We start from the raw sequence: 23349 nt of genomic DNA, 5'->3' as shown, positions 1-23349 counted from the left end.
TGTAAATGAGTATTCTTACCTCATTCTCAATTTTATTGGTAATTATTCTAAGTTTGGTGCTGTTTGTTGTTTGGTATATATATTTTTGATCATATAAGAAGCATTCATGTGTTCATATGCCTTTAAGTTTTTGTTATGTTTTGCTTTAATCATAAATGAATTTTTAAAAACAATCTGTTTTTTATTGGAGACCTATGTAATATATATTTCCACTTAAATTCATTTGAAACTTATAGACAATATCCAGAATATAAGCTATTTTTAAAAATAAAGGACAAACACACTCATCCTTCAAAAGTTCTTTAGTACAATAATAAGTGTCCTCGAAAAAACAACACATTGGCACAAGCGTTTTAGTTACAAATCAAATTTTCTTCCTACTGATACCTTTATGTGAAAAATCTTCAAGTAATAAATTTTTAATCCCCGGAATACAGAAATATATGGAAGCGTAACAGCCTAGCACAAGACAAAAAATTTATAAATACTCTGGTTCATTAAATGAGATTTGTCCCGTTATGGCATAATTTTAACATAGGAGTAATCTTTTATGTTTAAATACTATAGTGTTTCATAGAATCTAACAATGTAATTCAAACTAAGTTGTAATTTCAATACACTTACTCTTTTAATGATTGTGCAGAGAACTGGATCAATTTTCCATTCAATGAACTTTTCTTATATAGATAAAGGAAGAAAAATAAGCATGGATTAAACAAGGACAATTTGTCCCCTGAATTACATTGATATGTAGTAAGATTTTTATTATTTGGCATGATTTTCCTAATGAAGCACATTTCTGAAATAATAATGAGAATTACTGGGATATACAATTAGACAACTTTTCACTCTATCTACTATTTTTAAAGATTACCTCTAATCACTAAATTGAAGTGAGGCATAACTTGTTAAGAGAATGAACACTAATTGAGATCATAATTTTCTTGACTTCTCCTGGCCTCTATTTTTCATTCTATAAATAAGCAGGTAGGTCCAGATGCCCTCTAAGTTCATGCCCAGCTATGAACTTCATTTAGTTACCCACTTAAAAGCCTCTAATAAATAGTTACAACTATATAAAAAAAGGACAATCTGGCAGTTTTTAGTCTATTCCATTTATATTTATGGATATAATAAAAATTGATCCTAAATTTATCATCTATTTTTTTGGTTTTACTGCTTCCTTTGTTGATATACTTTGCTATATAAAATTTTAAAAACTTAAGTGATAAGTATTAACACTCCTCTATGGAAAACTGAAAAAATAATGTACATATTTTTATTTAATCCTACTTATTCTTCTCTATAACCTATTCCTTTTTCTATAAGTTTTATCATTTTTTGGTCCTTCAGAAAGTTGCCTTCATTACCTTGAATGATATATTTAAGCTTCTATTTTTTAAATTCTCTGTTTTATATAATACCTATTAACTCCCTGCTAAGAAAAATGAAGAAATGAGTATATCTACATTTCTTCCCATATTCTTGCCTTCATCCTTATTTCCCAACTCTGATGGTTTTTGTTCTTTATAACATTACTATAATCCTCAGAAAAAACTAAAATAGTCTTACCAGCATTCTTATCAAAGTATTTCATTGTTCCTCTGATTGTAACCAAACAAGAGAGAGGTGATAACAGCCACTACCTAATTTAGATGATTTAGACGATGATATTTAGGACTTCTGAGCTGATGAGGTTTAGATGAGCTTTTTGGACTTTGCATTGATGCTGTAATAGGATGAGACTTTGAGGGATGTTGTATTTTGCATGTGGACGGATGTAAATCTCTGGGGGCCACAGAGCGATTTGGGGTAGACAGAATAATAGCCTCCCAAAGAAGTTCACATTCTAATTCCTGGAACTTGTGAATGTGTTATCTTACATGGCAAAAAGACTTTGCAAAAAATTTTAAACTTACAGAGTTTGAGAAGGGGGGGATTACTTTGGATTGTCCGGGTGGGTCCAATTTAATCACATGACCTCTTAGGGATGCAAAAAGATGCCTTCGGAGAAGTAACTGACCCACTGTTCCTGGCTTTGGAGACAGAGGAATTGCTGAGCTAAGGAATGCGTGGCCTCTAGAAGCTTGGAACGGCCCTCAGTTTACAGCCAGCAAGAAAACGGGGACCCTGATCCTGCAGTCATAAGAAAATGAATTCTGCCAGCAACTCAAATGAACGGGAAACAACTCTCTCCTAGAACTTGTAGAAAGGAATGCAACCCTGCTGACTTGCTTTAGTCTAGTGAGGCTCATACCAGATTTGTGACCTACAGAATTGTAAAATAATAAATTTGTGTTGTTTTAAGACACTAAATTTGTGGTAATTTGTTAAGGTAGGAACAGAAAACTAATATAACTTGTTTAGCTCCATTTTAATTCCTCCCCTAGGTTAAGGGCCTTCCAGTCTGAGATCACATAATCTCTCCCAACCTCTTGAACAAATAAGGATCCTACTAGAAAGGAGAAGGGGTGGGTGGTAGGGAGAATGGCAATGACCAGTGCCTGCAACAAATGACTAACCCTCTAGTGCCTTTACATCTCTAGTCCTGACTCTCACACTCCACCTTATGCTTCATGATCCAGCAGTGCTAATCAATGAGATTGTCTTCCGCTTCTATGCTCTTGGTAATTCAGTTCCCTCTTCCTGGAACACCTCCAGCCCATGCTTCATATTATCCCACTAACCCAACTCCTGGGTCCCTTTTACTCTTCAAAATACTGCTTAGACATATTCTCTCCCACTAAGCCTTCTCTTCATTTAAAGTTATACAATCTTTATTTCCTGTCCTCTGTCCATACTGAGAGCACCCTTGCCTTCAGTTTCTGCCCTCTGTTTATACTGCAATTACGGTATACACCATAATAAATTACATTTATGTGTTTACCTTCTGTCTCTCCTTCTGGTTGTTACTAGTGGCTACCACTATGCTCAGTAAGTGTTTGTTAAAATGATAATTATACCTAATAATATTCATGAATTGAGTGCTTCAATTATGCAGTCTTTATAAGGAAATTGTACTGAATAGTACTCATTGTAGACACACGTAACACTTTTTATACTCTACATTAAAAGATTTAAAAAATACACAGAAGTGTAGAGAACATTATAATGAATCCCCATTAACTATAATTCAGCTCAATAACCATCAACATTTTCATATAGTAGTGCACCCTTACCCGGGAGAGACACGTTCCAAGACCCCCAGTGGATGCCTGCAACCCTGGATCCAGTACCGGACCCTCTACACTATGTTTTTTCCCTACACATGCATACCTGTGATAAAGTTTAATTTATAAATTAGGCACAGTAAGAGAGTAACAATAACTAATAATAAAAGAGAACAATTATAACAACAGACTATAATAAAACTGACTATAGATCATAGCGACCTTAGCATACGACTTTTTCTCTTCCCTTAAGTCAAGAACTTTCACCTTTTCACTTAAAGGAAGCACTTTATGACTTCTCTTTGGCATACCCGAATTGCTAGCATCCCTCCTCTTGCACTTTAGGGCCATTACTAAGTAAAATAAGGGTTACTTGAACACAAGCACTGTGACACCACGACAGTCAATCTGCTGACTGAGACAGACTAACAAGGGGATATACAGCCTGGATACACCAGACAAAGTGATAATTCACGTCTTGGGCAGGACAGAACCCGAAGGTGGGAGATTTCATCACGCTCCTCAGAACAGCAGCAGCACACAATTAAAACTTATGAATTGTTTATTTCTGGAATTTTCCACTTAATATTTTCTGACCCCAGGTGACCCAGGTAACTGAAAGTGTGGATAAGAGGAGACTACTGTATATATTTTTAAATTGCCTAAAAAGCCAGTGGCAGTTTATTCCCCCAGCAGGCTGACCTGCTGTCAACAGGAATTGTTTGATTTATACCTAAAGCGAGGAAAGAGATTTCAATTCTCCAGGATCATAGTTCTGGTGAACTTGAACAGCAATAACGGACAAAATTCTCTCAGAAGTAGCCATTAAGTACTACCAGTGACGAAAGAGCAAGAAAAATCGGGTATATTATGGACTAGAACTTGAAAAACAATTCACCACTGTCCTACATGGCCAATACTTGTTACAGGACTTGTCCATGAAAGCGATTCCCACCACTTAGGACAATGCTATGGCGTTTTGTTTTCGTTTTTGTTTTAACGGCCTACTTCTGTGTTAGCAACAGAGAAAATGCCTCCCCGCTCTCTTGGATAAAATCACAGTGACTTAAAATTGCTTGACTTCATTTACCCCCAAACAAAAGCAGAGGACTGATGCTCTGATCGGAGCTTCAGGGACACCAGACCCGGGCTCCCTCCGCGCCTGCACTGCGGCGGGGGCTCTTCCAGGGAGGCTGGGGGGAGGGGCGCTTTGAGGCAGCCCATCTAGAATCTACAACCCAGGCAAACGGGCACGCTTTAAAACGTAGAAAGAACGAAAGAACAAACGCTCGACCTTGCGCCCGCTTACCGACACCGCCAAGAAAACGAATAACTTAATGGACCTCACGCTCCCTCTGGCGAACGGGGGCAGGGCGGAACTACAATTCCCAAAATACAAAGCGCTGGGGCGTTGCTAAAGAGACACTGTGTTTTTACCTCAAGTTGGCTTCAGGCTCTTCAGGTTTGATGATAAACGCCAGGCCCTCTTCTTGACTCTCCTCCACCTCAGCCTAATTGGCTGGGTAGTCCGTGCGTGGGAGGGCGGCTTAGTCGTCACTGGCAGCGGTTGAATGGAGGCTCTCAGCCAGGGGCCTCACGGTCAGTGAAGTCCTTTCTCTGGTCAGAGATGTAGCTTCTCCGGCTGCATCAGAGCAAGAGGACTACATTTCCCAGGAGACCGCGGGGCTGTCGGCGGCGTGGGGGCGGTGCCCCACGTCTGGTACAGTCATCCCAAGCCTCATCCGCGGGACTGGGATGGCCGGAGAGATGACGATCTTAGGTCAGTGACCGGGGGTCCCTGTCGTTGTTGCGGGCCCCGGAGCGGTTTGGGGAGGCCGGGATGGGCGGGGGTGGTTGTCGCAGCTACTGGATCTAGTTGGCGCAGCGGGAACGGCGCGGAAAGGTGACTTAGAGGCCGTTTTTGTCTGTTCCGGGCGCCAGGTTGGGGGTCGCCTCTAGGCGGGCCCAGGCCCGAGTAGGCCCAGGTAGGCCCGCGGCGACCCTTTGCTTACATCCCAGGGACATCGGGCCTCGGGAAGGGTTCTTTCCAACAGAACGTCGATCTTGAATCGTTGGTTGAATTGGGGTCTTTGGGAGGCTGCGGAAACGTGAATCTTCAGGATCCCTTTGTGGGGGGAGGGGGAGGAGCGGCAGCTGCGTCTGGAGCTGTAGACTAACGGGATGCTGGCTTTTGAGATATCCAGGCCTCCTTAATGTATAGTCCATTGCGCCTTCCATCAAACCGCGTTAGGAATTACGCTTCCCAGGCAAGAAGGGGATGAAATGCTTCTGAAATTTTGCTCGTAGGAGCAAGAGGAAAGTGCGATGGGCGCTGGATTTCATTTCTTTGAATTAGGTGTTGATGAGGATGAGCTAACAATTACTAAAACAGATTGACGTTTTGGGTCGTATGTAACATGAGTGGGACGCAGGTATATAACACAGCCTCCCGAAACCAGACAGCAGATTGATTGTAAATTTGGAGTGGCGTCTTTCTTCAGTTATGTTTACAATGTGCATGGCATTTGTTCATATTCTTTTTTTCATCAATTAACACTTATCGAGCATCTGCTATTTGTTAGGGACCGTTCCTGGTACGGGGGATACAACAGTGAACAAAACCTGCCTTCAAGGAGCTTCCGTGTATGGTGTCATCAGGGTTACACACTTTTATGTTTCTCCTTCCCTAAATATTACCTCTGCAAGAAGTACCTTAATTCATATTTAAATACAGAAAAAGTTAACTGTGTTCTGTTATGAAGTGGCTGTTTAATGTCTAAGCAATTTTCAAAAGCATTTTGTCCAGTTTATCCATTGCATCCTTTTGAAAGGAAAATGGAGATTAGAGGATAGAGTTTTAGCCTTACAATAACAGTTTTTGCTGTGGGAATTTTAATCAAGTTTCTTTTTAATACTGGTAGATAAAGCTATGCGTAAGGCTGTAAAATCTAAGTATCAGTTGATCAAGAAATTGGATTATAGCTAGATTTTGCTCCAGATGAATGGCTTTTCCTATCAGCATCAGCACGATTATCGAAATATTTTTACTTTTTATTCCCTTTTTCACTCATAAGTGAACTACACAAACATGCAACTACACGAGTTTTTTGTTTTTGTTGTTACTTCATTTTAATTGTATTATAGCCAGGTTACATTATGAAAAGCTTGCTGTGTAAGAGAAGAGTTGTCATTGGTACTTTAAAAGAAAATATTTTGAGAGTGTATTTTTAGTCTTATTTCAAAGAGTGGTATTAAAGGGGCTTTGCTATAGTACTTGAGCATATTGTACTAGTTTGATGAGACATATCTTGTAATTTGCTTGTATTTCAGGATCAGCTGTTTTGACTCTCCTGTTGGCTGGCTATTTGGCACAACAGTATCTACCATTGCCTACCCCTAAAGTGATTGGCATTGACCTTGGCACCACCTACTGTTCAGTTGGGGTGTTTTTTCCTGGCACTGGGAAAGTAAAGGTCATTCCAGATGAAAATGGGCATAACAGCATACCCAGCATGGTGTCCTTTACTGACAGTGATGTGTATGTGGGGTATGAAAGCTTAGAGCTGGCAGATTCAAATCCTCAGAACACAATATATGATGCCAAAAGATTCATTGGCAAGATTTTTACCCCAGAGGAGCTGGAGGCTGAAATTGGCAGATACCCATTTAAGGTAAGTGTTAAGCTAGAATCTGTTTTGATTTTAGTTTAACATACTGTTTCAATTAATGCTTTGGCTTCAAGTTACAAAACATTCTGTTTCAACTGACTTAATCTTCATGAAAGTTATATTATCTTACATAACAAGCAATGCCACAGCAGCGCCAGGGTGTGGTGTGAGTTCATTCAGGAACTCCACCGTGCTATCGAGGACTTAGGGCCTTACCATGGTCTTGCCCTTCCATCTTTAGAATGCTGCTTAGCTCTTTCCTTGTAGCGAGAAGGCTAATGAAGCCCCATGTAGACCGATGGATGGATGGATGGATAGATAACTCTGTGCGTGTGAGTGTATATGTATTTATATACATGAAAAGAGTCATACTAAGTATGTTGTTTTATGACTTATTTGAAACTCAACAATATATCATGGACCGTTAGTCAATAGGTTCATATTATTATCTTTCATGGTTTCATGTGATGACTATTCCATTATTTAATTGTCCAGTCTCTATCAGTGTACATTTTATTTTTTCCCTGGTTTTCCACTAATGTTGGAGCTCCAGTGAGTATCCTTGTACATATATCTTTGTACACTTGTCTAATGATTTCCTAAACCTAAATTCTAGAAGTAGAATTGTTAGGTCAAATGTGCTTGTTTTTAAGGCTTTTGATTTATCTTACCAGATTGTGCACTGAAAAGATTATGTGCTCTTAACTATTTTTTAGAGTGCCTATGTCTTCACTAGTTATTATTTTTCAGTCTTTGCCAATAGGTAAGTGAAAAATAGTATCTTGTATTAATTTGCATTCTTTTGATTCCTAGTGAGCTCAGATTTTTAAAAAATTTGTTAACTGGCAATTTTATTTTCTTTAGTGATCCTTTTCTTGTCCTTTGTCCTATTTTCTTTTGAGATGTTTATCTTTTCCTTAAGGACTATAAGAATACCTTTGTGATATGTTTTTAGTATTTTTTCCTTTATTTTTTTTTCTTTTTTACTGATTATATATAATTTTCTTTTTGAGCTGTCAAGAGTGTTAAATTTTTATGTGGTGAAATCATCTCTTCATAACTTTTTTAAAATTCTTTTTGGTGAGGAAGACTGGCTCTGAGCTAACATCTGTTGCCAATCCTCCTCTTTTTGCTGAGGAAGGTTGTCCCTGAGCTAACATCCATGCCCATCTTCCTCTGTTTTGTATGTGGGACTCCACCACACATGGCTTGATGAGCGTTGCATGTGTCAGCGCCTGGGATTCAAACCTGCAAACCCTGGGCCACCGAAGCGGAGCGCACAAACTTAACCACTATGCAACTGGGCTGGCCCCATCTCTTGATAATTTTTTTGTGTGTGTGAGGAATATTAGCCCTGAGCTAACATCTGTTGCCAATCCTCCTCTTTTTGCTGAGGAAGATCGGCCCTGGGCTAACATCTGTGCCCATCTTCCTCTACTTTATATGGGATGCTGCCACAGCATGGCTTGATAAGCAGTGCATCAGTTTGCACCTGGGATCTGAAACCATGAACCCCGGGCCGCTGAAGTGGAGTGCCCGAACTTAACCACTATGCCACCAGGCTCTTGATAATTTTTTAACAATGGTTTTGGACTCCTATTGTACTTACAATGGCCTTTTCCATCCTATCCACTTGTATTTTTTTTCCTAATGCTTTTATTTGAGTGTTTATAGGTCTGAGTTTTGCTGAGTGTTTTCTTTTAAAAGTTTAAATCTTTATTGCATGTAGAGTTTTTCTTGTAAATTATGAAGTGGGATTCTAAATGAATAGATGTTAAAATAAATAGTTGTATCAGTGCTGCTTATTGAATAACCCACCTATAAAAATTCTCAAACTTTTTATCCATTTTCAAAGGAGAAAAAAACTTTTCTCCATGTATTTCTTTGTTTGGGTTTATTTTATTTGTTATTTTTTAGCTTCTTTCTTAGGATTCTTTAATTTATGCTCTTTCTTATGTAGTGGTAAATTCATATAAAGCTATACATTTCCTCTAAATTACAGCTTTGGGTACATTATTTATTGATCCAAGAGTTATTTTAAGTTTTTTTTTTCCCTACGTTTCTAAGTGATGTAACTTTTTGTTGTTTCTGTTTGATGTGGGTTCTGATGGTACTGGTGTCTTTGGACCTTATTTTAATACTGTCTGTAGCATGTTTTTGTTTTCCCCAGACAGGGGAAGTACTTTCAGGAAGGTCAGGTTTTCTTGACTGAAACCTAATGGGGTAAAATTTTTATCATTTCTTAAAACAGACTAATTCTCTTTACTATTGATGTTAATACAATCTATTGGTGAATCTACGATAGTATGTTTTAGAATTAATCTAGATTTTTAAATGTGCAACCACATTACCAGGGGTAGTAAGCTAATACATAATGCATGTTTTCATGCAAACAGGAATGTAAGTGATATTTGATTCTTGGATAAGAATATAATGAAGTACTAAAATTATTCTTGTTAGTATGTACCAGAACATTCTTTCAATTATCTATTACTTTTGGAAACAAGTTAATTAAAAAAAAAAAAAGATCCTGAGTCACATACATGATTTAGCAACAGTTCTTCTTATATTTCATCTTTCATTTTTCCTTTCATTCATTTAACAGATATATATTGAGAATCTTCTCTGTTCCAATTATATGCTTGGTAATGAATTTTATTATTCTATTGTTATATGGTGTGGATTCATTTTATAGATTTTTAAAGTATGACTTTGAGTAACTAATCTTAGTAAATGTACTTGATCGATTACAAATGAATTTTATGACCTTGTAAAGGTAAAAGTAATTTTTGATTGAATAAGTTCAGTGTTTATGTATGTGTGTAAGTATATATATATGTGTATAAACACACACACTTTTACACTTTGTCTTTCAAATCTCATTCACAGGTTTTAAACAAAAATGGAATGGTTGAGTTTTCTGTGACAAGTAATGAGACCATCACCGTTTCCCCAGAATATGTTGGGTCTAGACTATTGTTGAAATTGAAGCAAATGGCAGAGGAGTATCTTGGAATGCCAGTTGCCAATGCTGTTATTTCTGTACCAGCAGAATTTGATCTAAAACAGAGAAATTCAACAATTGAAGCTGCTAACTTAGCAGGTAATATCACCGTTGCCTGAGTTTGCATTTTTCTCAAAATTTTCTTAGGTTGAAAATCTTCTGTAGTAAGGTGTATCACTTTGCAAACCACCTGACTAAGCACATAAATAAGCTATATGGTAGGTAAATTAGATGGATATAGATTTACAAACAGTAATTAAGAAAGCTCCATAGCACAATATAAAATGTGTGTATTACAGCAACAACCAATCAAGATAGGCACGTGACAGGCTGAAAGAGAACAGGGACTCATGTTAGCAATGAGGAATTTTTTCTTCTAAACTTTCTTTAATATTAAGGTGAATATAATGCTTTAAAAAAGAGGTGAGGAGAATTCATTTAACACCATTTAACAAATATTGAGCACTTCGATAAACAAAACAGATAAATCCTTGTTCTCATGGAACTTATATTCTACTGGAGGAAAACAGAAAATCAGCATTAAAGATAAGTATATTGTGGGGTTTCTCACCCTTAGCCTTACTGACATTTTGGGCCAGGTAATTCTTTGTTGTGGGGGACTGTCCTGTGTATTATAGGATATTTTGCAGCATCCCTAACCTCTACTCCCTAGATGCTAGCAGCACCCTCCCCACCAAGTGGTGACAATCTTATGTCTCCAGACATTGCCACGTGTCCCCTCAGGGGCAAAATGGTGTCTAGTTGAGAACCTTGACACAATGTATATCAGAAAGTAACATGCTATGGAAAAAAAGAGGTAAGGGGACCGGACTTCTGGGTGGTCAGAGAGTAGGGGGACTTGCAGATTTTAAAGAGTGTGGTCAGGTAGACCTCACTGAGAAAGTGACATTTAAGCAGATTTGAAGGAAGCAAAGTAGTTAGCCAAGCAGGTATGTAGATGAAGTATATTGCAGGGGAGAGAACAGCCAGTGTAGCCGCCATAAAATGGGAATTTGCTGGAATATAAGAAGATAGGAAGTTGGACGGTGTAGCTGAAACAGAGTGAATGATGAAGTCAGAGAGCTAAGGGGAAGAGTATTATGGTCTTTTTAATAAATTCTTCAGAGTTTGAATAATTTTTATGACTCCTGAAACAGAAAGCCATTTTACTTTCCAGGCCACTCGTTATATGTGTCAGTTAATTTAAAACAGGCATTTTGCTCAAGGAAATCTGATCTTTTGCCTGCCCATTTGCCGTTTAACATTAACATTACCTCAGATTTACTATATATTTCAGATTTTCATTTGAGGATCTTGTATTTTAAGTACTTCTTAAGAGTATTGTTGTAGCTGTTGAAGCACCTCATCTAGATTTCTCCTTTTGTTATTTCTTTTCTGTTTATGTTTCTTCTTTTTATCAAAAAGTCATATTTAAAAGAAGAGCATGGTAAGCTTATCTCATTTCCACAGTAGTTTGTTACAATACATAATGATTTAAGTTTTATTGCTCATATATTCCCAAGTAAAATATGAAAATTAGAAGAGACTGATTTTTTTAAAAAATTAAGTATTAATTAATAACGAATAGAGTGATGTGTTCTACTGAATCTGGGCCTTTATTTTTTTATATTATAATCTTTAATGACATCCATTTAGAATAACCTCTGTCCTTTACATTATTTTTATTGGGTTTGTGACTGTTCTCATTATTACTTGGTGGAGTTCATTATTACATGTTGTGAGATTGAGTGGAAAGGAATTTTTTAATAGTGTCCTCTCGTGAGTTGTTCTTCCCTCCAACCAATCTTACAGGACTGAAGATCTTGAGGGTAATAAATGAACCCACAGCGGCAGCTATGGCCTATGGTCTCCACAAGGCTGACGTCTTTCACGTCTTGGTGATAGATTTGGGCGGAGGAACTCTAGATGTGTCATTGCTGAATAAACAAGGAGGAATGTTTCTAACCCGAGCAATGTCTGGTAAGGAAAATACAGAGAGAGTTAAAGAGGTTCAGGCAGTGCTTTCTTAATATATCTGATGTGTTAATTATTTATTTAAAAATTTTTTTCCAGTATTTTTTGGCTTAATTTTGGTAGTCCTTTGTATACGTAAATTTTCTGCCACTGTTTATGTATATTTACAGCAAAAAGTGAAGTCTAGAAAAAATGGGCATCCTTTAAGTCAAATAAATGCACTGCCCATTGTAGCTGCCAGCTAGAGTTGTTGCTCACTGAGCCAATAGGACTTCCTATGGCCATGGTGAAGAGAACAGAAAGAAAGAAAAATTCCTTTAAAATTGAGTGATCAGTTTATTTCATTATGTTTTATAGGATAGGTATCTTTAGAAAAATCTAATAGTAGTATTCTCTAGGAAATGATTGGATTTTGCATTCTAAATCTTTGAAAGGTTTTTTTTAAATTTAGTTTAAAGAATTAAGCCTGTTGGAAAAGTGAAGCTGTAAGTTGTAGGTGGTCTAACTTCTGCCTTTTGCTTTCTCCTGACTAGGCTCTCTTTAGAACCAAAGTCAGTGTTAGGGATTTATATTACATTACTCTTTTCCTTTTCAGTTTTTTTCCTACTTTTCAGCTGTTAATCATGCAAGCAAAAGGATTAAAAAAAAATGATAAAATGCCTACTGGTACTTTTAAATTATAAGAAGAACTTTCTTCTGTTAAAAATAATGACATTTAATGTTTTTAAATTACTACTTAAAAGCCAATCTGTACTCTCAATCTCTATTTTCTGAAAAATTATTTGATATCCAGAGATACTTTTTACATCATTTAAAAATTTTAACCCAGATGTGCACTGTTTTTTTTTTTTTTGTGAGGAAGCTCAGCCCTGAGCTAACATCCACGCCAACCCTCCTTTTTTTTTTTTCGGCTGAGGAAGACTGGCCCTCGGCTAACATCTGTGCCCATTTGCCTCCGCTTTATATGGGAGGCCGCCACAGCATGGCCTGACAAGCAGTGCGTCGGTGCGTGCCTGGGATCCGAACCCTGGGCTGCCAGCAACAGAGTGCGCGCGCACTTAACCGCTACGCCACAGGGCTGGCCCCCATGCACTGTTTTTTAATGGTACACATTTGAGTTAAAATCATTTTAACCCAGTTATTTTTAAACAGTCTTTGTATGAATAAAATCTTAATAATACATTAAGCAAGAGATTTGTTATTACCAGAATATCACCTGTATATATACATACTACACAAACACACGTATACACACATACGCATAAATATAATGTGAACTTTTTTATTTTTAACTTAGGAAACAATAAACTTGGAGGACAGGACTTCAATCAGAGATTGCTTCAGTACTTATATAAACAGATCTATCAAACATATGGCTTCCTACCCTCTAGGAAAGAGGAAATTCACAGATTAAGACAAGCTGTGGAAATGGTCAAATTAAATCTGACTCTTCATCAGTCTGCTCAATTATCAGTATTACTAACGGTGGAGGAAAAGGACAGGAAGGAACCTCAGAGTAGTGACACTGAACTGCCGAAGGACAGACTTTCCCCAGTGGATGGCCACCATATGAACAGTGTGTTTGGAGCTGGCCTTTCTGAAAAGAAAAGTGGAGAAACTCAAGTTTTATTTGAAACAGAAATATCACGGAAGCTCTTTGACTCCCTTAATGAAGATCTCTTCCAGAAAATACTCGTACCCATTCGGCAAGTATTAAAAGAAGGCCACCTGGAAAAGACTGAGATTGATGAGGTGGTTTTGGTTGGGGGCTCTACTCGTATTCCTCGAATCCGCCAAGTCATCCAAGAATTCTTTGGAAAGGATCCCAACACGTCTGTAGACCCTGACCTGGCAGTGGTGACAGGAGTGGCTATCCAAGCAGGGATTGATGGAGGCTCTTGGCCTCTCCAAGTCAGTGCTTTAGAGATTCCCAATAAGCATTTACAAAAGACCAACTTCAACTGAATTCTGGAGGAATCATTCTTATTTGTGATTGTCTAATGCTCTCTTCCTCTTTATCAGACCACCTCCTCCAGTAAAGAAAGTCTCTAAAATATCTCTCAAATTTACCTAAAAGGCAGCATTTAGTTACATAAAAATTTTACATAACATTTTGTTTTAGGATTCAATGTGACCAGATTGATCCTATTTGATTTTGGAGAGCTCCCATTCCAACAAATACTTCTAAAATGATAGAATTGAGGTAAAACTTCCTTGTAAGAGCATGGGTGGCTATATTTTCTGGATTCTGGAAGTAGATAACCATATGCACTTAAAATTCTGTAAACATTGCCTAGTGACAATTATAGGATTCCCAGTTCTTACTAAATTGTATTAGCAGGAGCTGGTATTTTATTTACTTGGTTATCACATGTAACTATTATATGAAGTATACTTGAAGGACAGTGTTGATGTCAGGTACTTACATTGGCTGGGAGATAGCAGTATTATTAATATAAGCTGCATGTATACTATTCAATAACTGCCATATTATATAACAAATTTACTTTCACAAATTCAGTATCCTATTGTGTCCTATTCATGCAATCTGCATTCTCCAGGTTTTTAAAATATATTTATTGGATCAATTTATTTTCTTTCTAAAATAGGTACTGATTTATTCAAATGTTTCAATACCAGATAGTAGAAATACCCAATTTACTTGTTAGTTCCTGCATCTACTGTGCATCATTCTCTGCTTGGATTTCCATAATTCTGCCTGGTTAGAAAACAATAGGGAATTATTAACTGCATTTTAAAAATGTGTTAATGTCACAATAAAGCCATCACTACTATCACTTTTTGTTATCCAAAATCTTTGCAGACATTACTAGCAGTAATTAGCTACAATATTTCTTTGTTTTATTTTCAGTAAGCCCTGGAGAATGTAGCTTGCATTTGAACTATCAAATCATATTTGACTCAGTTTTACTGAGATTTTTTTCCCCCATATTAATTTTGAATGAGGAAAATTTGCTCAATTATAAAAACTTTATTATTGTTTCCTACTATCATTTTAAAATAGTCACATTTAGACTATGTTCAGCCTTAAGGTTAGTGTGTGATGAGAGCAAAAAATTTGTGAATACTGGAAATAATGTGGAAATCTAATGTGGAAGGAGGCAATGTGGAAGAATTTCCACAAATCAGCATTTGTAGCAGTTCTATTTTGTTTTGTTTCCTTTTAGAAAAGCTGCGGGGACCAAGAAAGAAAAGATCGCAGTTCTGTTTCTGTGATGCCCATATTATTTGAAGATACACTTTCTTTTTCCTTAATACAGGCATAGTTCATATCAATATTCGAAAATTATACTCTGGTCAACATTTTTGTTAAAGGATGTCTGCTTTATCCATTGTTGAATTTGAAAGGGTGTTGAATTTCCAATCACTGAAAAAGACAACTAAGCAAACTCATTTCAGCGACATCAAAACATCTCAGCTTATTATAGTAAAAAGCTGTATGTTAGTATTTTTTGCAGATCTAAAAAAAATGCTTGTTAGCAATGAAATTGCTGTTAAAACAATTTCAGTCAAATACTTTTGTGTACACAAAATGTCTGTAGTAGGTAGATAGAAAAATATAAAATGTTTGTTAACATATTTTATTTTAGAACTAACAGAGAAATGCCAAAGATGAATCCTTCACTGCATTATAGAAATATTCAAGTGTTCTCTTGGACTTTATATAAATCTTTAGTAGATTTTAGAATTGAAAAAGATCTTTTCATGAAGGTCTTTGAAAGAAAAGTGTTCAATTTATCAAAATCTCTACATACAGTATGAGCTTTAACCTAAAATGCTTTAGATAAGCATTTTATATATAAGATAGTCCAGGACAATCTGTTGACACTTTTTAGAGGAAACAATTTGCAAAACAGGGCAGCTAATCTCATACACTAAAATTGGAATTTAAATAATTTGTGTCTGAAAAATAGAATGGCAGTGTTGGAATTTGGGGGCAGTAGTTTAGCAGATTCTCTAGTATAGTTACACCTTTAAAAAGAAGTAATGTCTGTCTTCAATCATATTTTAGGGGGCTATATCTAAATAGTCTTAAAGTTAATGTAGTTTATTTATTTAAAAGATAAAAATGCATCCTGAAAGGGATCGTTTATGCATAATAATTTGAAGACATTTTTCATAAAACAAACTTACATTTTGGTTGTACATCTAGCTAGTGCTTTTTGAAGCGTTTAACTTTTACAATATTAACTGTCTTGTATGATTAGATTATGTGAATGGGTAATTTATTTTGTATCGGGAGTGTTGTGGTACTGTGTTTCCACTCAAACCGCTGACTTATCAACAGATACTACTGTGTATAACATGTACTGAAGATTATAGTTATTGTGCATAACAGACTGTGCCTCTTAAATTTGTGTGTACACAAGTAATTCACATTTTAATGTAAATAAATCCTACTTTGCAGTTTGTTTTTTAAACTGTGTACTTTATTTTCCATTCAGGACTATACTGGTGTACATTTGGCACATCACCTCAGCATCTATTGCCTAGTTCCCAACATCCTGTCTGTGGGATTGCTTATATACTTCTCTACTTATTTCCCTGATTTAGAAGAGACAGTTCCTGTATCATATGAACAGTATCTCCAGAATTCTGAATAGCAATTCATGGCTTCTGACTATAATGGAGCCAAGACCTAAACTAACCTAGATAGTAAATAATCCTGCATAGTAGACTACTGTAATCCTTTGGTTGATGGTTAATACTTTATAGTTTTCTAATTAAGTTTGTCTTATTTGGACAAAAACTCTATAATTTTTTTTAATTCATTTGATTAATATAGTCTTTTCAAATGATCCCTTAATGTAGTCTTCAAATGAACGATTAAATAAAGATAGTAGTCTTGACTCTCTCCAGTGCTAGTTCCTGTGATTCCTTCATTGTTATTTTAACTACCATTGTTGAGGAACTCAAATATAGGGGGAAATACAGTGACACTTCCATATTTATTTCATTTGACAAATATACAGTGCCCCATTGAGACAGGCAGCATCTAACATGGCTTCTGATGATCCCAACCTGGGATTCACCTCCTTGTGTAATCCTCTTCCCTTAAATTTGGGCAAGATTTGATGAGTCACTGCTAATGAATAGAATATGGCATTAGTCCTTGGAATGTCACTTCTGAAATTGGACTGTAAAAAAGACCTATTTCAGTCTTGCGTGCGTGCTCTCTTGCTTGCTGTAACGAAGACAGGCTATTCTGGTGAATACAGATGGAGAAGAGAGGCCCTGGGAGATGAGCGACACATGTAGGCAAACAGGCACTCCATCTGACAGCCAATATCAACTTCCAGCTTCGAGCCTTGAAAGTGAACTCACCCACCCTAATCAAGGCTTCAGATGATGCAGCCCTGGTTGAAATTGGAATGTAATCTCATGGGAGACCTTAAACCAGAATCATCCAGCTAAGCAGCTTCCAGGGTCCTGACCCACGACAACTGTGAGAGAATACATTTTTGTTGTTTTAAGCTACTACATTTTGGATTAATTTGTTATTCAGCAATAGATAATAGAGTGCTACCAAGGTTTTAGTGATAGTAACCAATTTGGTTTTGTTCTAGCAAATTTATGAGTAGGTGCAATTATCCCCATTTTTAGATAGGGAACTTAAGGCACAGATGTATTAGGTAATTTCCCTAAGATTATATAGCTAATAAGTAGCAGTCATGATTCAAATCCAGCCCATGCTCAACCTCCATGCTGTACTGCCTCATCCATCTCATAATACAATCCCCTAGTACGTTTTTTGTTCCGTGCTAGACTGTTGGATAGTATCCATGAAAGACCTCTTGTTTTACCAGATAAAATTGTTAAAGATTTAGATAATGGTATTTAATCCTTTCCATTTCTGACATGCAAATTAGAATTTACAGATTTTTTTAAATACAAAATGGAGATAATAGTACCTACTTCAGTGGGTTTTTGTGAGTGCCTAGGACATAGAAAGTGCTAAATATGTATGGATATGGTAGAAAGATAGGAAAGTAAACAAAGATCTCAGCAACTTGCCAATTTTATGTGGGATTATAAGAAAATGCCACAACAAAATAGGTTATTATATCTCTAATAATCTCAAGACTCAGATTCTATGGGTCTAAAATTTCTGCAAGTTATTGAGAATTCTGCTAATGAAATATAAAGGAAAATAAATTTGCCTTGGTAAAACATCTGGTTTTGGAAAGAATTAATAGACAGTTTGCCTTACATTAAGTTATTTGGATGTTAAAGCAGGAGCAAATGCAGTTTGTTTTACACCTTATTGAATTAACTATTATTTGGCTTACCTAAAGACCTCCTAAAATATTTAAAATGGTATAACACTTGTAACTTTATAAATATATATATATATTTAAAGTAGAGGATGTTGCTCCAGAAAAAACTTCTCTTTTTTTGTGAGGAAGATCGGCCCTTAGCTAGCATCTGTCAATCCTCCTCTTTTTGCTGAGGAAGACTGGCCCTGAGCTAACATCCATGCCCATCTTCCTCCACTCTATATGGGACGCCTGCCACAGCATAGCCTGACAAGTGGCGCGTCAGTGCACGCCTGGGATCTGAACTGGCGAACCCTGGGCTGCTGCAGCGGAGCATGCACACCTAACCGCTTTCACCACCAGGCCAGCCCCAAAAGTGTGTTCTTTTTATATATAATGTAAACACACACACGCACAGATTTCTCCTGTTGAGGTCATCCATTCACCTTAAATTGCCTAACATGGCCTACACAGTATTGGAAATTGGAAATTTAGATCTCTGTTATTGGTTGTAATCACTACCCTTCCTCTGCTCCCAAGTAAGATAATTTTGTCATGGTTGAAAAAGACTGTAGCAAAAAATAGTTGTGGGAAGCCCTGCTAAATGTTAATACAATATCTTTTCTATTTATTCTTACTTCCAGAACCCAGTTTTTTTGAAGCAACAACGTCTGCCACTTTACAAACTATTTCCCAGCTTCCTTTGCAGCTAGGGATGGCTATGGGATATAATTCTGACCACTGAGATGTAAGCATAAATTTCTAGGTAGAAACCACGGGTTTTTTGTTTGTTTGATTTTTAAGTTTACACTTTAGATTATACAAATGACTTGCTCCTCACCATTTCTTTCTTCTTGGAATGCAGACCTGATGCTGGAGATAAAGCGATGGTTTTGCAACTACCAATCAATAAACATACCGTGGGTGGTTTGAGCAAAAGATAGAAGCAACCCAGTGGTGTTACGGAGCCACTCTAGCCAACTTTGTCCTCTCTCCCTTGGGACTTGTTTCTACCTGAGAAAAATAAGCCCCTTTGTAGTTTACACTTCTTTGTTTTCCTTCTTTTCTTCCTTGTGCTTTTATTTTATTTTTATTTTATATTTGTTTTTTTTTATTGAGATCACATTGGTTTATAACATTATATAAATTTTAGGTGTACATCATTATATTTTGATTTCTGTGAAGACTACATCCTGTTCACCACCCAAAGTCTAATTGCCATCTGTCACAGTACATATGTACCCTTTTACCCCTTTCATCCTCCCCCTACCCCCTTCCCCTCTGGTAACCACCAGTCTATTCTCTGTGTCTATGTGTGTGCTTGTTGTTGTTATTGTTTTAATCCTCTGCATGTGAGTGAAATTATGTGGTGTTTGCCCTTCTGCATCTGACTTATTTTGCTTAGCATAATCCTTTCAAAATCCATTCATGTTGTTGCAAATGGCAAGATTTCATCTTTTTTATGGCTGAGTAGTATTCCGTTGTATATATACTACATCTTCTTTATCTATTCATCTGTTCATGGGCACTTAGGTTGTTTTCAAGTCTTGGCTATTGTGAATAATGCTGCAATGAACATAGGGGTGCATATATATTTTTGAATGAGTGTTTTTGTGTTCTTTGGATAAATACCCAGAAGTGATATAGCAGGATCATATGGTAGTTCTATCCTTAATTTTTTGAAGCATCTCCATATTGTTTTCCATAGTGGCTGCCCCAATTTACATTCCCACCAGAATTGTACAAGGGTTCCCTTTTCTCCACATCCTCTCCAATACTTGTTATTTCTTTGTCTTTTTAATAATAGCCATACTGACGGGCATGAGGTGATATCTCATTGGGGTTTTGCTTTGCATTTCCCTAATAATTAGTTATACTGAACATCTTTTCATGTGCTTGTTGGCAATCTGTATATTTTCTTTGGAAAAATGTCTGTTGAGATCCTCTGCCCATTTTTTAATTGGGTTATTTTTATTGTTGTTGAGTTGTATGAGTTCTTTATATATTCTGGTTATTAACCCCTTATTGGATATATGATTTGCAAATATCTTTCTCCAATATCATCTTTTCATTTGTTGATAGTTTCCTTTACTGTGCAGAAGCTTTTTAGTTGGATGTAGTCCTATTTGATTTTTTTTTCTTTTGTTTCCCTTGCCTGAGGAGACATGGTATTCAAAAAGATACTGCTAAGGCCAGTGTCAAAGAGTATACTACCCATGTTTTCTTCTAGGAGTTTTACAGTTTCAGGTCTTACTTTCAGGTCTTTAATACGATGTAGTTAAACATTTGGCCAAATTGTCATTTGTTGGACTTCTGCTTCTGGCCAAGGTGGAATAGAAAGGAACTGATTCAACTAAAAAATTGGACAAAATATATGAAACAACAATTTTCAAGTCCTTACACATCATGGTCAACGTTAATTTTTGTCCATTACCTCTGTAAAATCATAGATATAGCAATACAAGAAAAGCAGAGGGCTGTTCAGTAATACCTGGAAATTGTTTCACAAGTGCTCAGAACAGAAAGCCAGAAGCAGATGTTCAGAGGGAATTAGTGGTGACTGAAGTTGTATTAATATGTATCCCTTGTTCCCATTGCACTCCACTGTCATGCATTCCAAATCATTCATTGTAGTCTTACTCTCGGATCATCACATTATGTTTTCTACTGTGTATATCAGATTTGAAAAAAAGCAATAAACCAATAATCATTCATGAGTGTATAATGATGAGCTGAGTTTCATAAACATGAATTCAAAAACTGATCCCGTAACACTTCCCTTGGCACACAAAAGATGCGTATGCATCATTTTCCTTCTATACATTTTGGAGCAAATACTTTTCAAATTTTTCACAAATGTTTTTACAAATACCACGAATATTTTTCAATTTATGATCTATTTTTACATTTTGCTCATATGCCTATTCATTTTTATTTTGCTCTTTGTGCTATAGCCATGTATAAACAAAATGTTCCTATCTTTGATCAACTATGATAACTAAACATGTCCTCAGACTGGTCTGTCTGTAAATAAGCAGTGAGCAACCCTGGATACCTAGTTAGCAATCACCAATAAGAGAAGCAGTCAGCCTTTACTCAGTTCATACCCATTACCTTGGTCTCATTAACCCAGTGGCATAGCAGCCACATGAATTACTGAGATAGTCTTCATTTTCATAAGAAGATTTAGAGAAATGTGGCTCACAGTATAGCCGGAAGTCCTGATTTCTGTATTCTACAGATGTCCACTTGCTTGGGAAATGACAGCTAGAAAAGTGGGACCTAGGAGAACTAGAAGGAACTAGGAGATCTGCCTTGACTGCTGCCTTCTCGACTTTGCTTAATCTCACTTAGATCATATCGTGCACCACCGGGTACCATGTCTCATTTTAATCTCCAGTTATCCCATAGTTGCTGTATACAGAACAGACTTTCATAAACATTGGCTCAGTTTTGTCCTTATTGTTTACTTAATAGTGTGTCCCATTATGTGATTCTGTTTGTAAATATGAGAGTACAATTACAAGGAGCTATGACTGTTGGTATTTAAATAGTAGCTAACATGTTATTGAATGCTTTCTATATGCCAGACACTATCCCAAGTATTCTGTTATATGATTTAATTTTTTAAAAAAACCTTAGGAGGTAGATGATAGAATTATTACTCCCAAATAAGCCCAGAGAAGTAAATTAACTTGACAAGTTTACACAACTAGAAAGTGGTGGAATTGGGATTTAACATATACGAATCTTTCCTCGAGATCCTGAACTTTTAAGTACTATAATATTTTCTTATTCTAGTTTTCTTGGCTATTTTTTCTAAAAGAAAAGACCCTCTAGATCAAGTAGAACTATTTATTATTTCTGTGTATATTAAAATACAGCGTCACATCTTCTTAACACTGTTTGATATCAAAGCTGTGTTTAACACTATATGAAATTGCTACTATTCAATCATTTTTTGACCTACAGAAATGGCTATTTCATGTGGTTCAAACTTTGAAGAAGCACCCCGCCCCCAAATTTTAATTCCATTTACTATGCCTACAAAGCTATTGGTTTAAAATCCTTCTCACCCATTCTTGAACTACAGACTCTTTTTAAGTGGCTTTTCTAAAAATGAGACAACTAGTTAGAGAACTGGAAAGAGCATCATCAGTTTTCTAGTCATGTGGACCAGGATTCTACATTTTATTGGCCAAGATCCTCTTGGGATCTTATCATTTTTGGTAAAATGAGGTGGATAATAATACCTTTTTTATATTCTTTAGTGAGGATTGAAAGTAACAAATGACTCCAATGCCTTGCGCATTACATGGCATACGGTGAGCTTTCAATAATAAATATTCACATTATTCTAAAAGCATTCAACTTAATGATGCTTAGAATTTTCTTTCTCTCAGCTAAGGTAAATATTTCTGCATATTGAAATTATAATCATTATTTTTTTAATCTATTTTGAAGTTACAGTCTTTAAACAAATCAATCATTGAATAAAAGTTTTTTAAATTCAAATGTACTACCTCTGTAATACAGTCATTTTGAGTATCCTGCAGTGATTGAACAAGCTTAATGGATATAATTAAAATGAGAATGAAATATTAATTTCCTAAAGCACAATAAAATTATCTTTAAGGTATTTTGGCTTAATCGCTTTTTGTTTATTTTTGCTTTCTTTTTACTCTATGTATACTATATATGATATATATGTATGTATACATATGTATATTTATGTATGCACATAAATACATAAGTGCACATATCCTAAGTATACAGCTTGGTGAAGTTTCACAAACTGAACCAATACTCAGACCCAGATCAAGAAACAGAACATAACCATCATCCCAGAAGTCCACCTTGTTCACCTTTTTAATCATTACCCCTCCTCCCACCAAGGGTAACTAGTATCCCAACTTCTAGTAGTAAAGAGTAGTTTTTCGTTTTTTTAAAAAACTTTTGTATAAATAGAATCTTGGAATCATAATATTCTTTTGTGGTTGGCTTCTTTCACTCAACACTATGTTTGTGAAACGCATCCATGATGTTGCCTGTATCTGTTGTACATTCATTCTCATAGCTGTATAGACTTCCACTGTGTAATATACCACAGTTTATCCAGGCTACTGTTGATTTCCCATTAGATTTTTAAATTATGCAGCTTCTCTGATTGATTTGTTAAAACGATAGGCATTAAGAGACTAAAACAAATCTTTTAACTGATATTAATGAAAGATCTAGATCCTTTTCTTAATGGA

The 23349-nt window shown here is 36.2% G+C and overlaps 1 protein-coding gene across 1 annotated transcript; it reads left to right on the top strand.

The window, feature by feature from the left end:
• The first annotated feature begins 4883 nt into the window (after positions 1 to 4883).
• Positions 4884 to 16258, top strand: HSPA13 (heat shock protein family A (Hsp70) member 13). Its single transcript, XM_058570702.1, has 5 exons — positions 4884 to 4950; positions 6501 to 6841; positions 9728 to 9941; positions 11655 to 11822; positions 13114 to 16258. Exons 1-5 carry the CDS (start codon positions 4926 to 4928, stop codon positions 13779 to 13781), a joined length of 1416 nt encoding a protein of 471 aa, XP_058426685.1. The 5' UTR covers positions 4884 to 4925; the 3' UTR covers positions 13782 to 16258.
• The last annotated feature ends 7091 nt before the right edge of the window (positions 16259 to 23349 follow it).

Source organism: Diceros bicornis, chromosome 27 (assembly GCF_020826845.1).
Source record: "Diceros bicornis minor isolate mBicDic1 chromosome 27, mDicBic1.mat.cur, whole genome shotgun sequence".
NCBI lineage: Eukaryota > Metazoa > Chordata > Mammalia > Perissodactyla > Rhinocerotidae > Diceros > Diceros bicornis.
The sequence above is the reverse complement of the archived record's forward strand: the minus strand, read 5'-3'. Positions and strand labels throughout refer to the sequence as shown.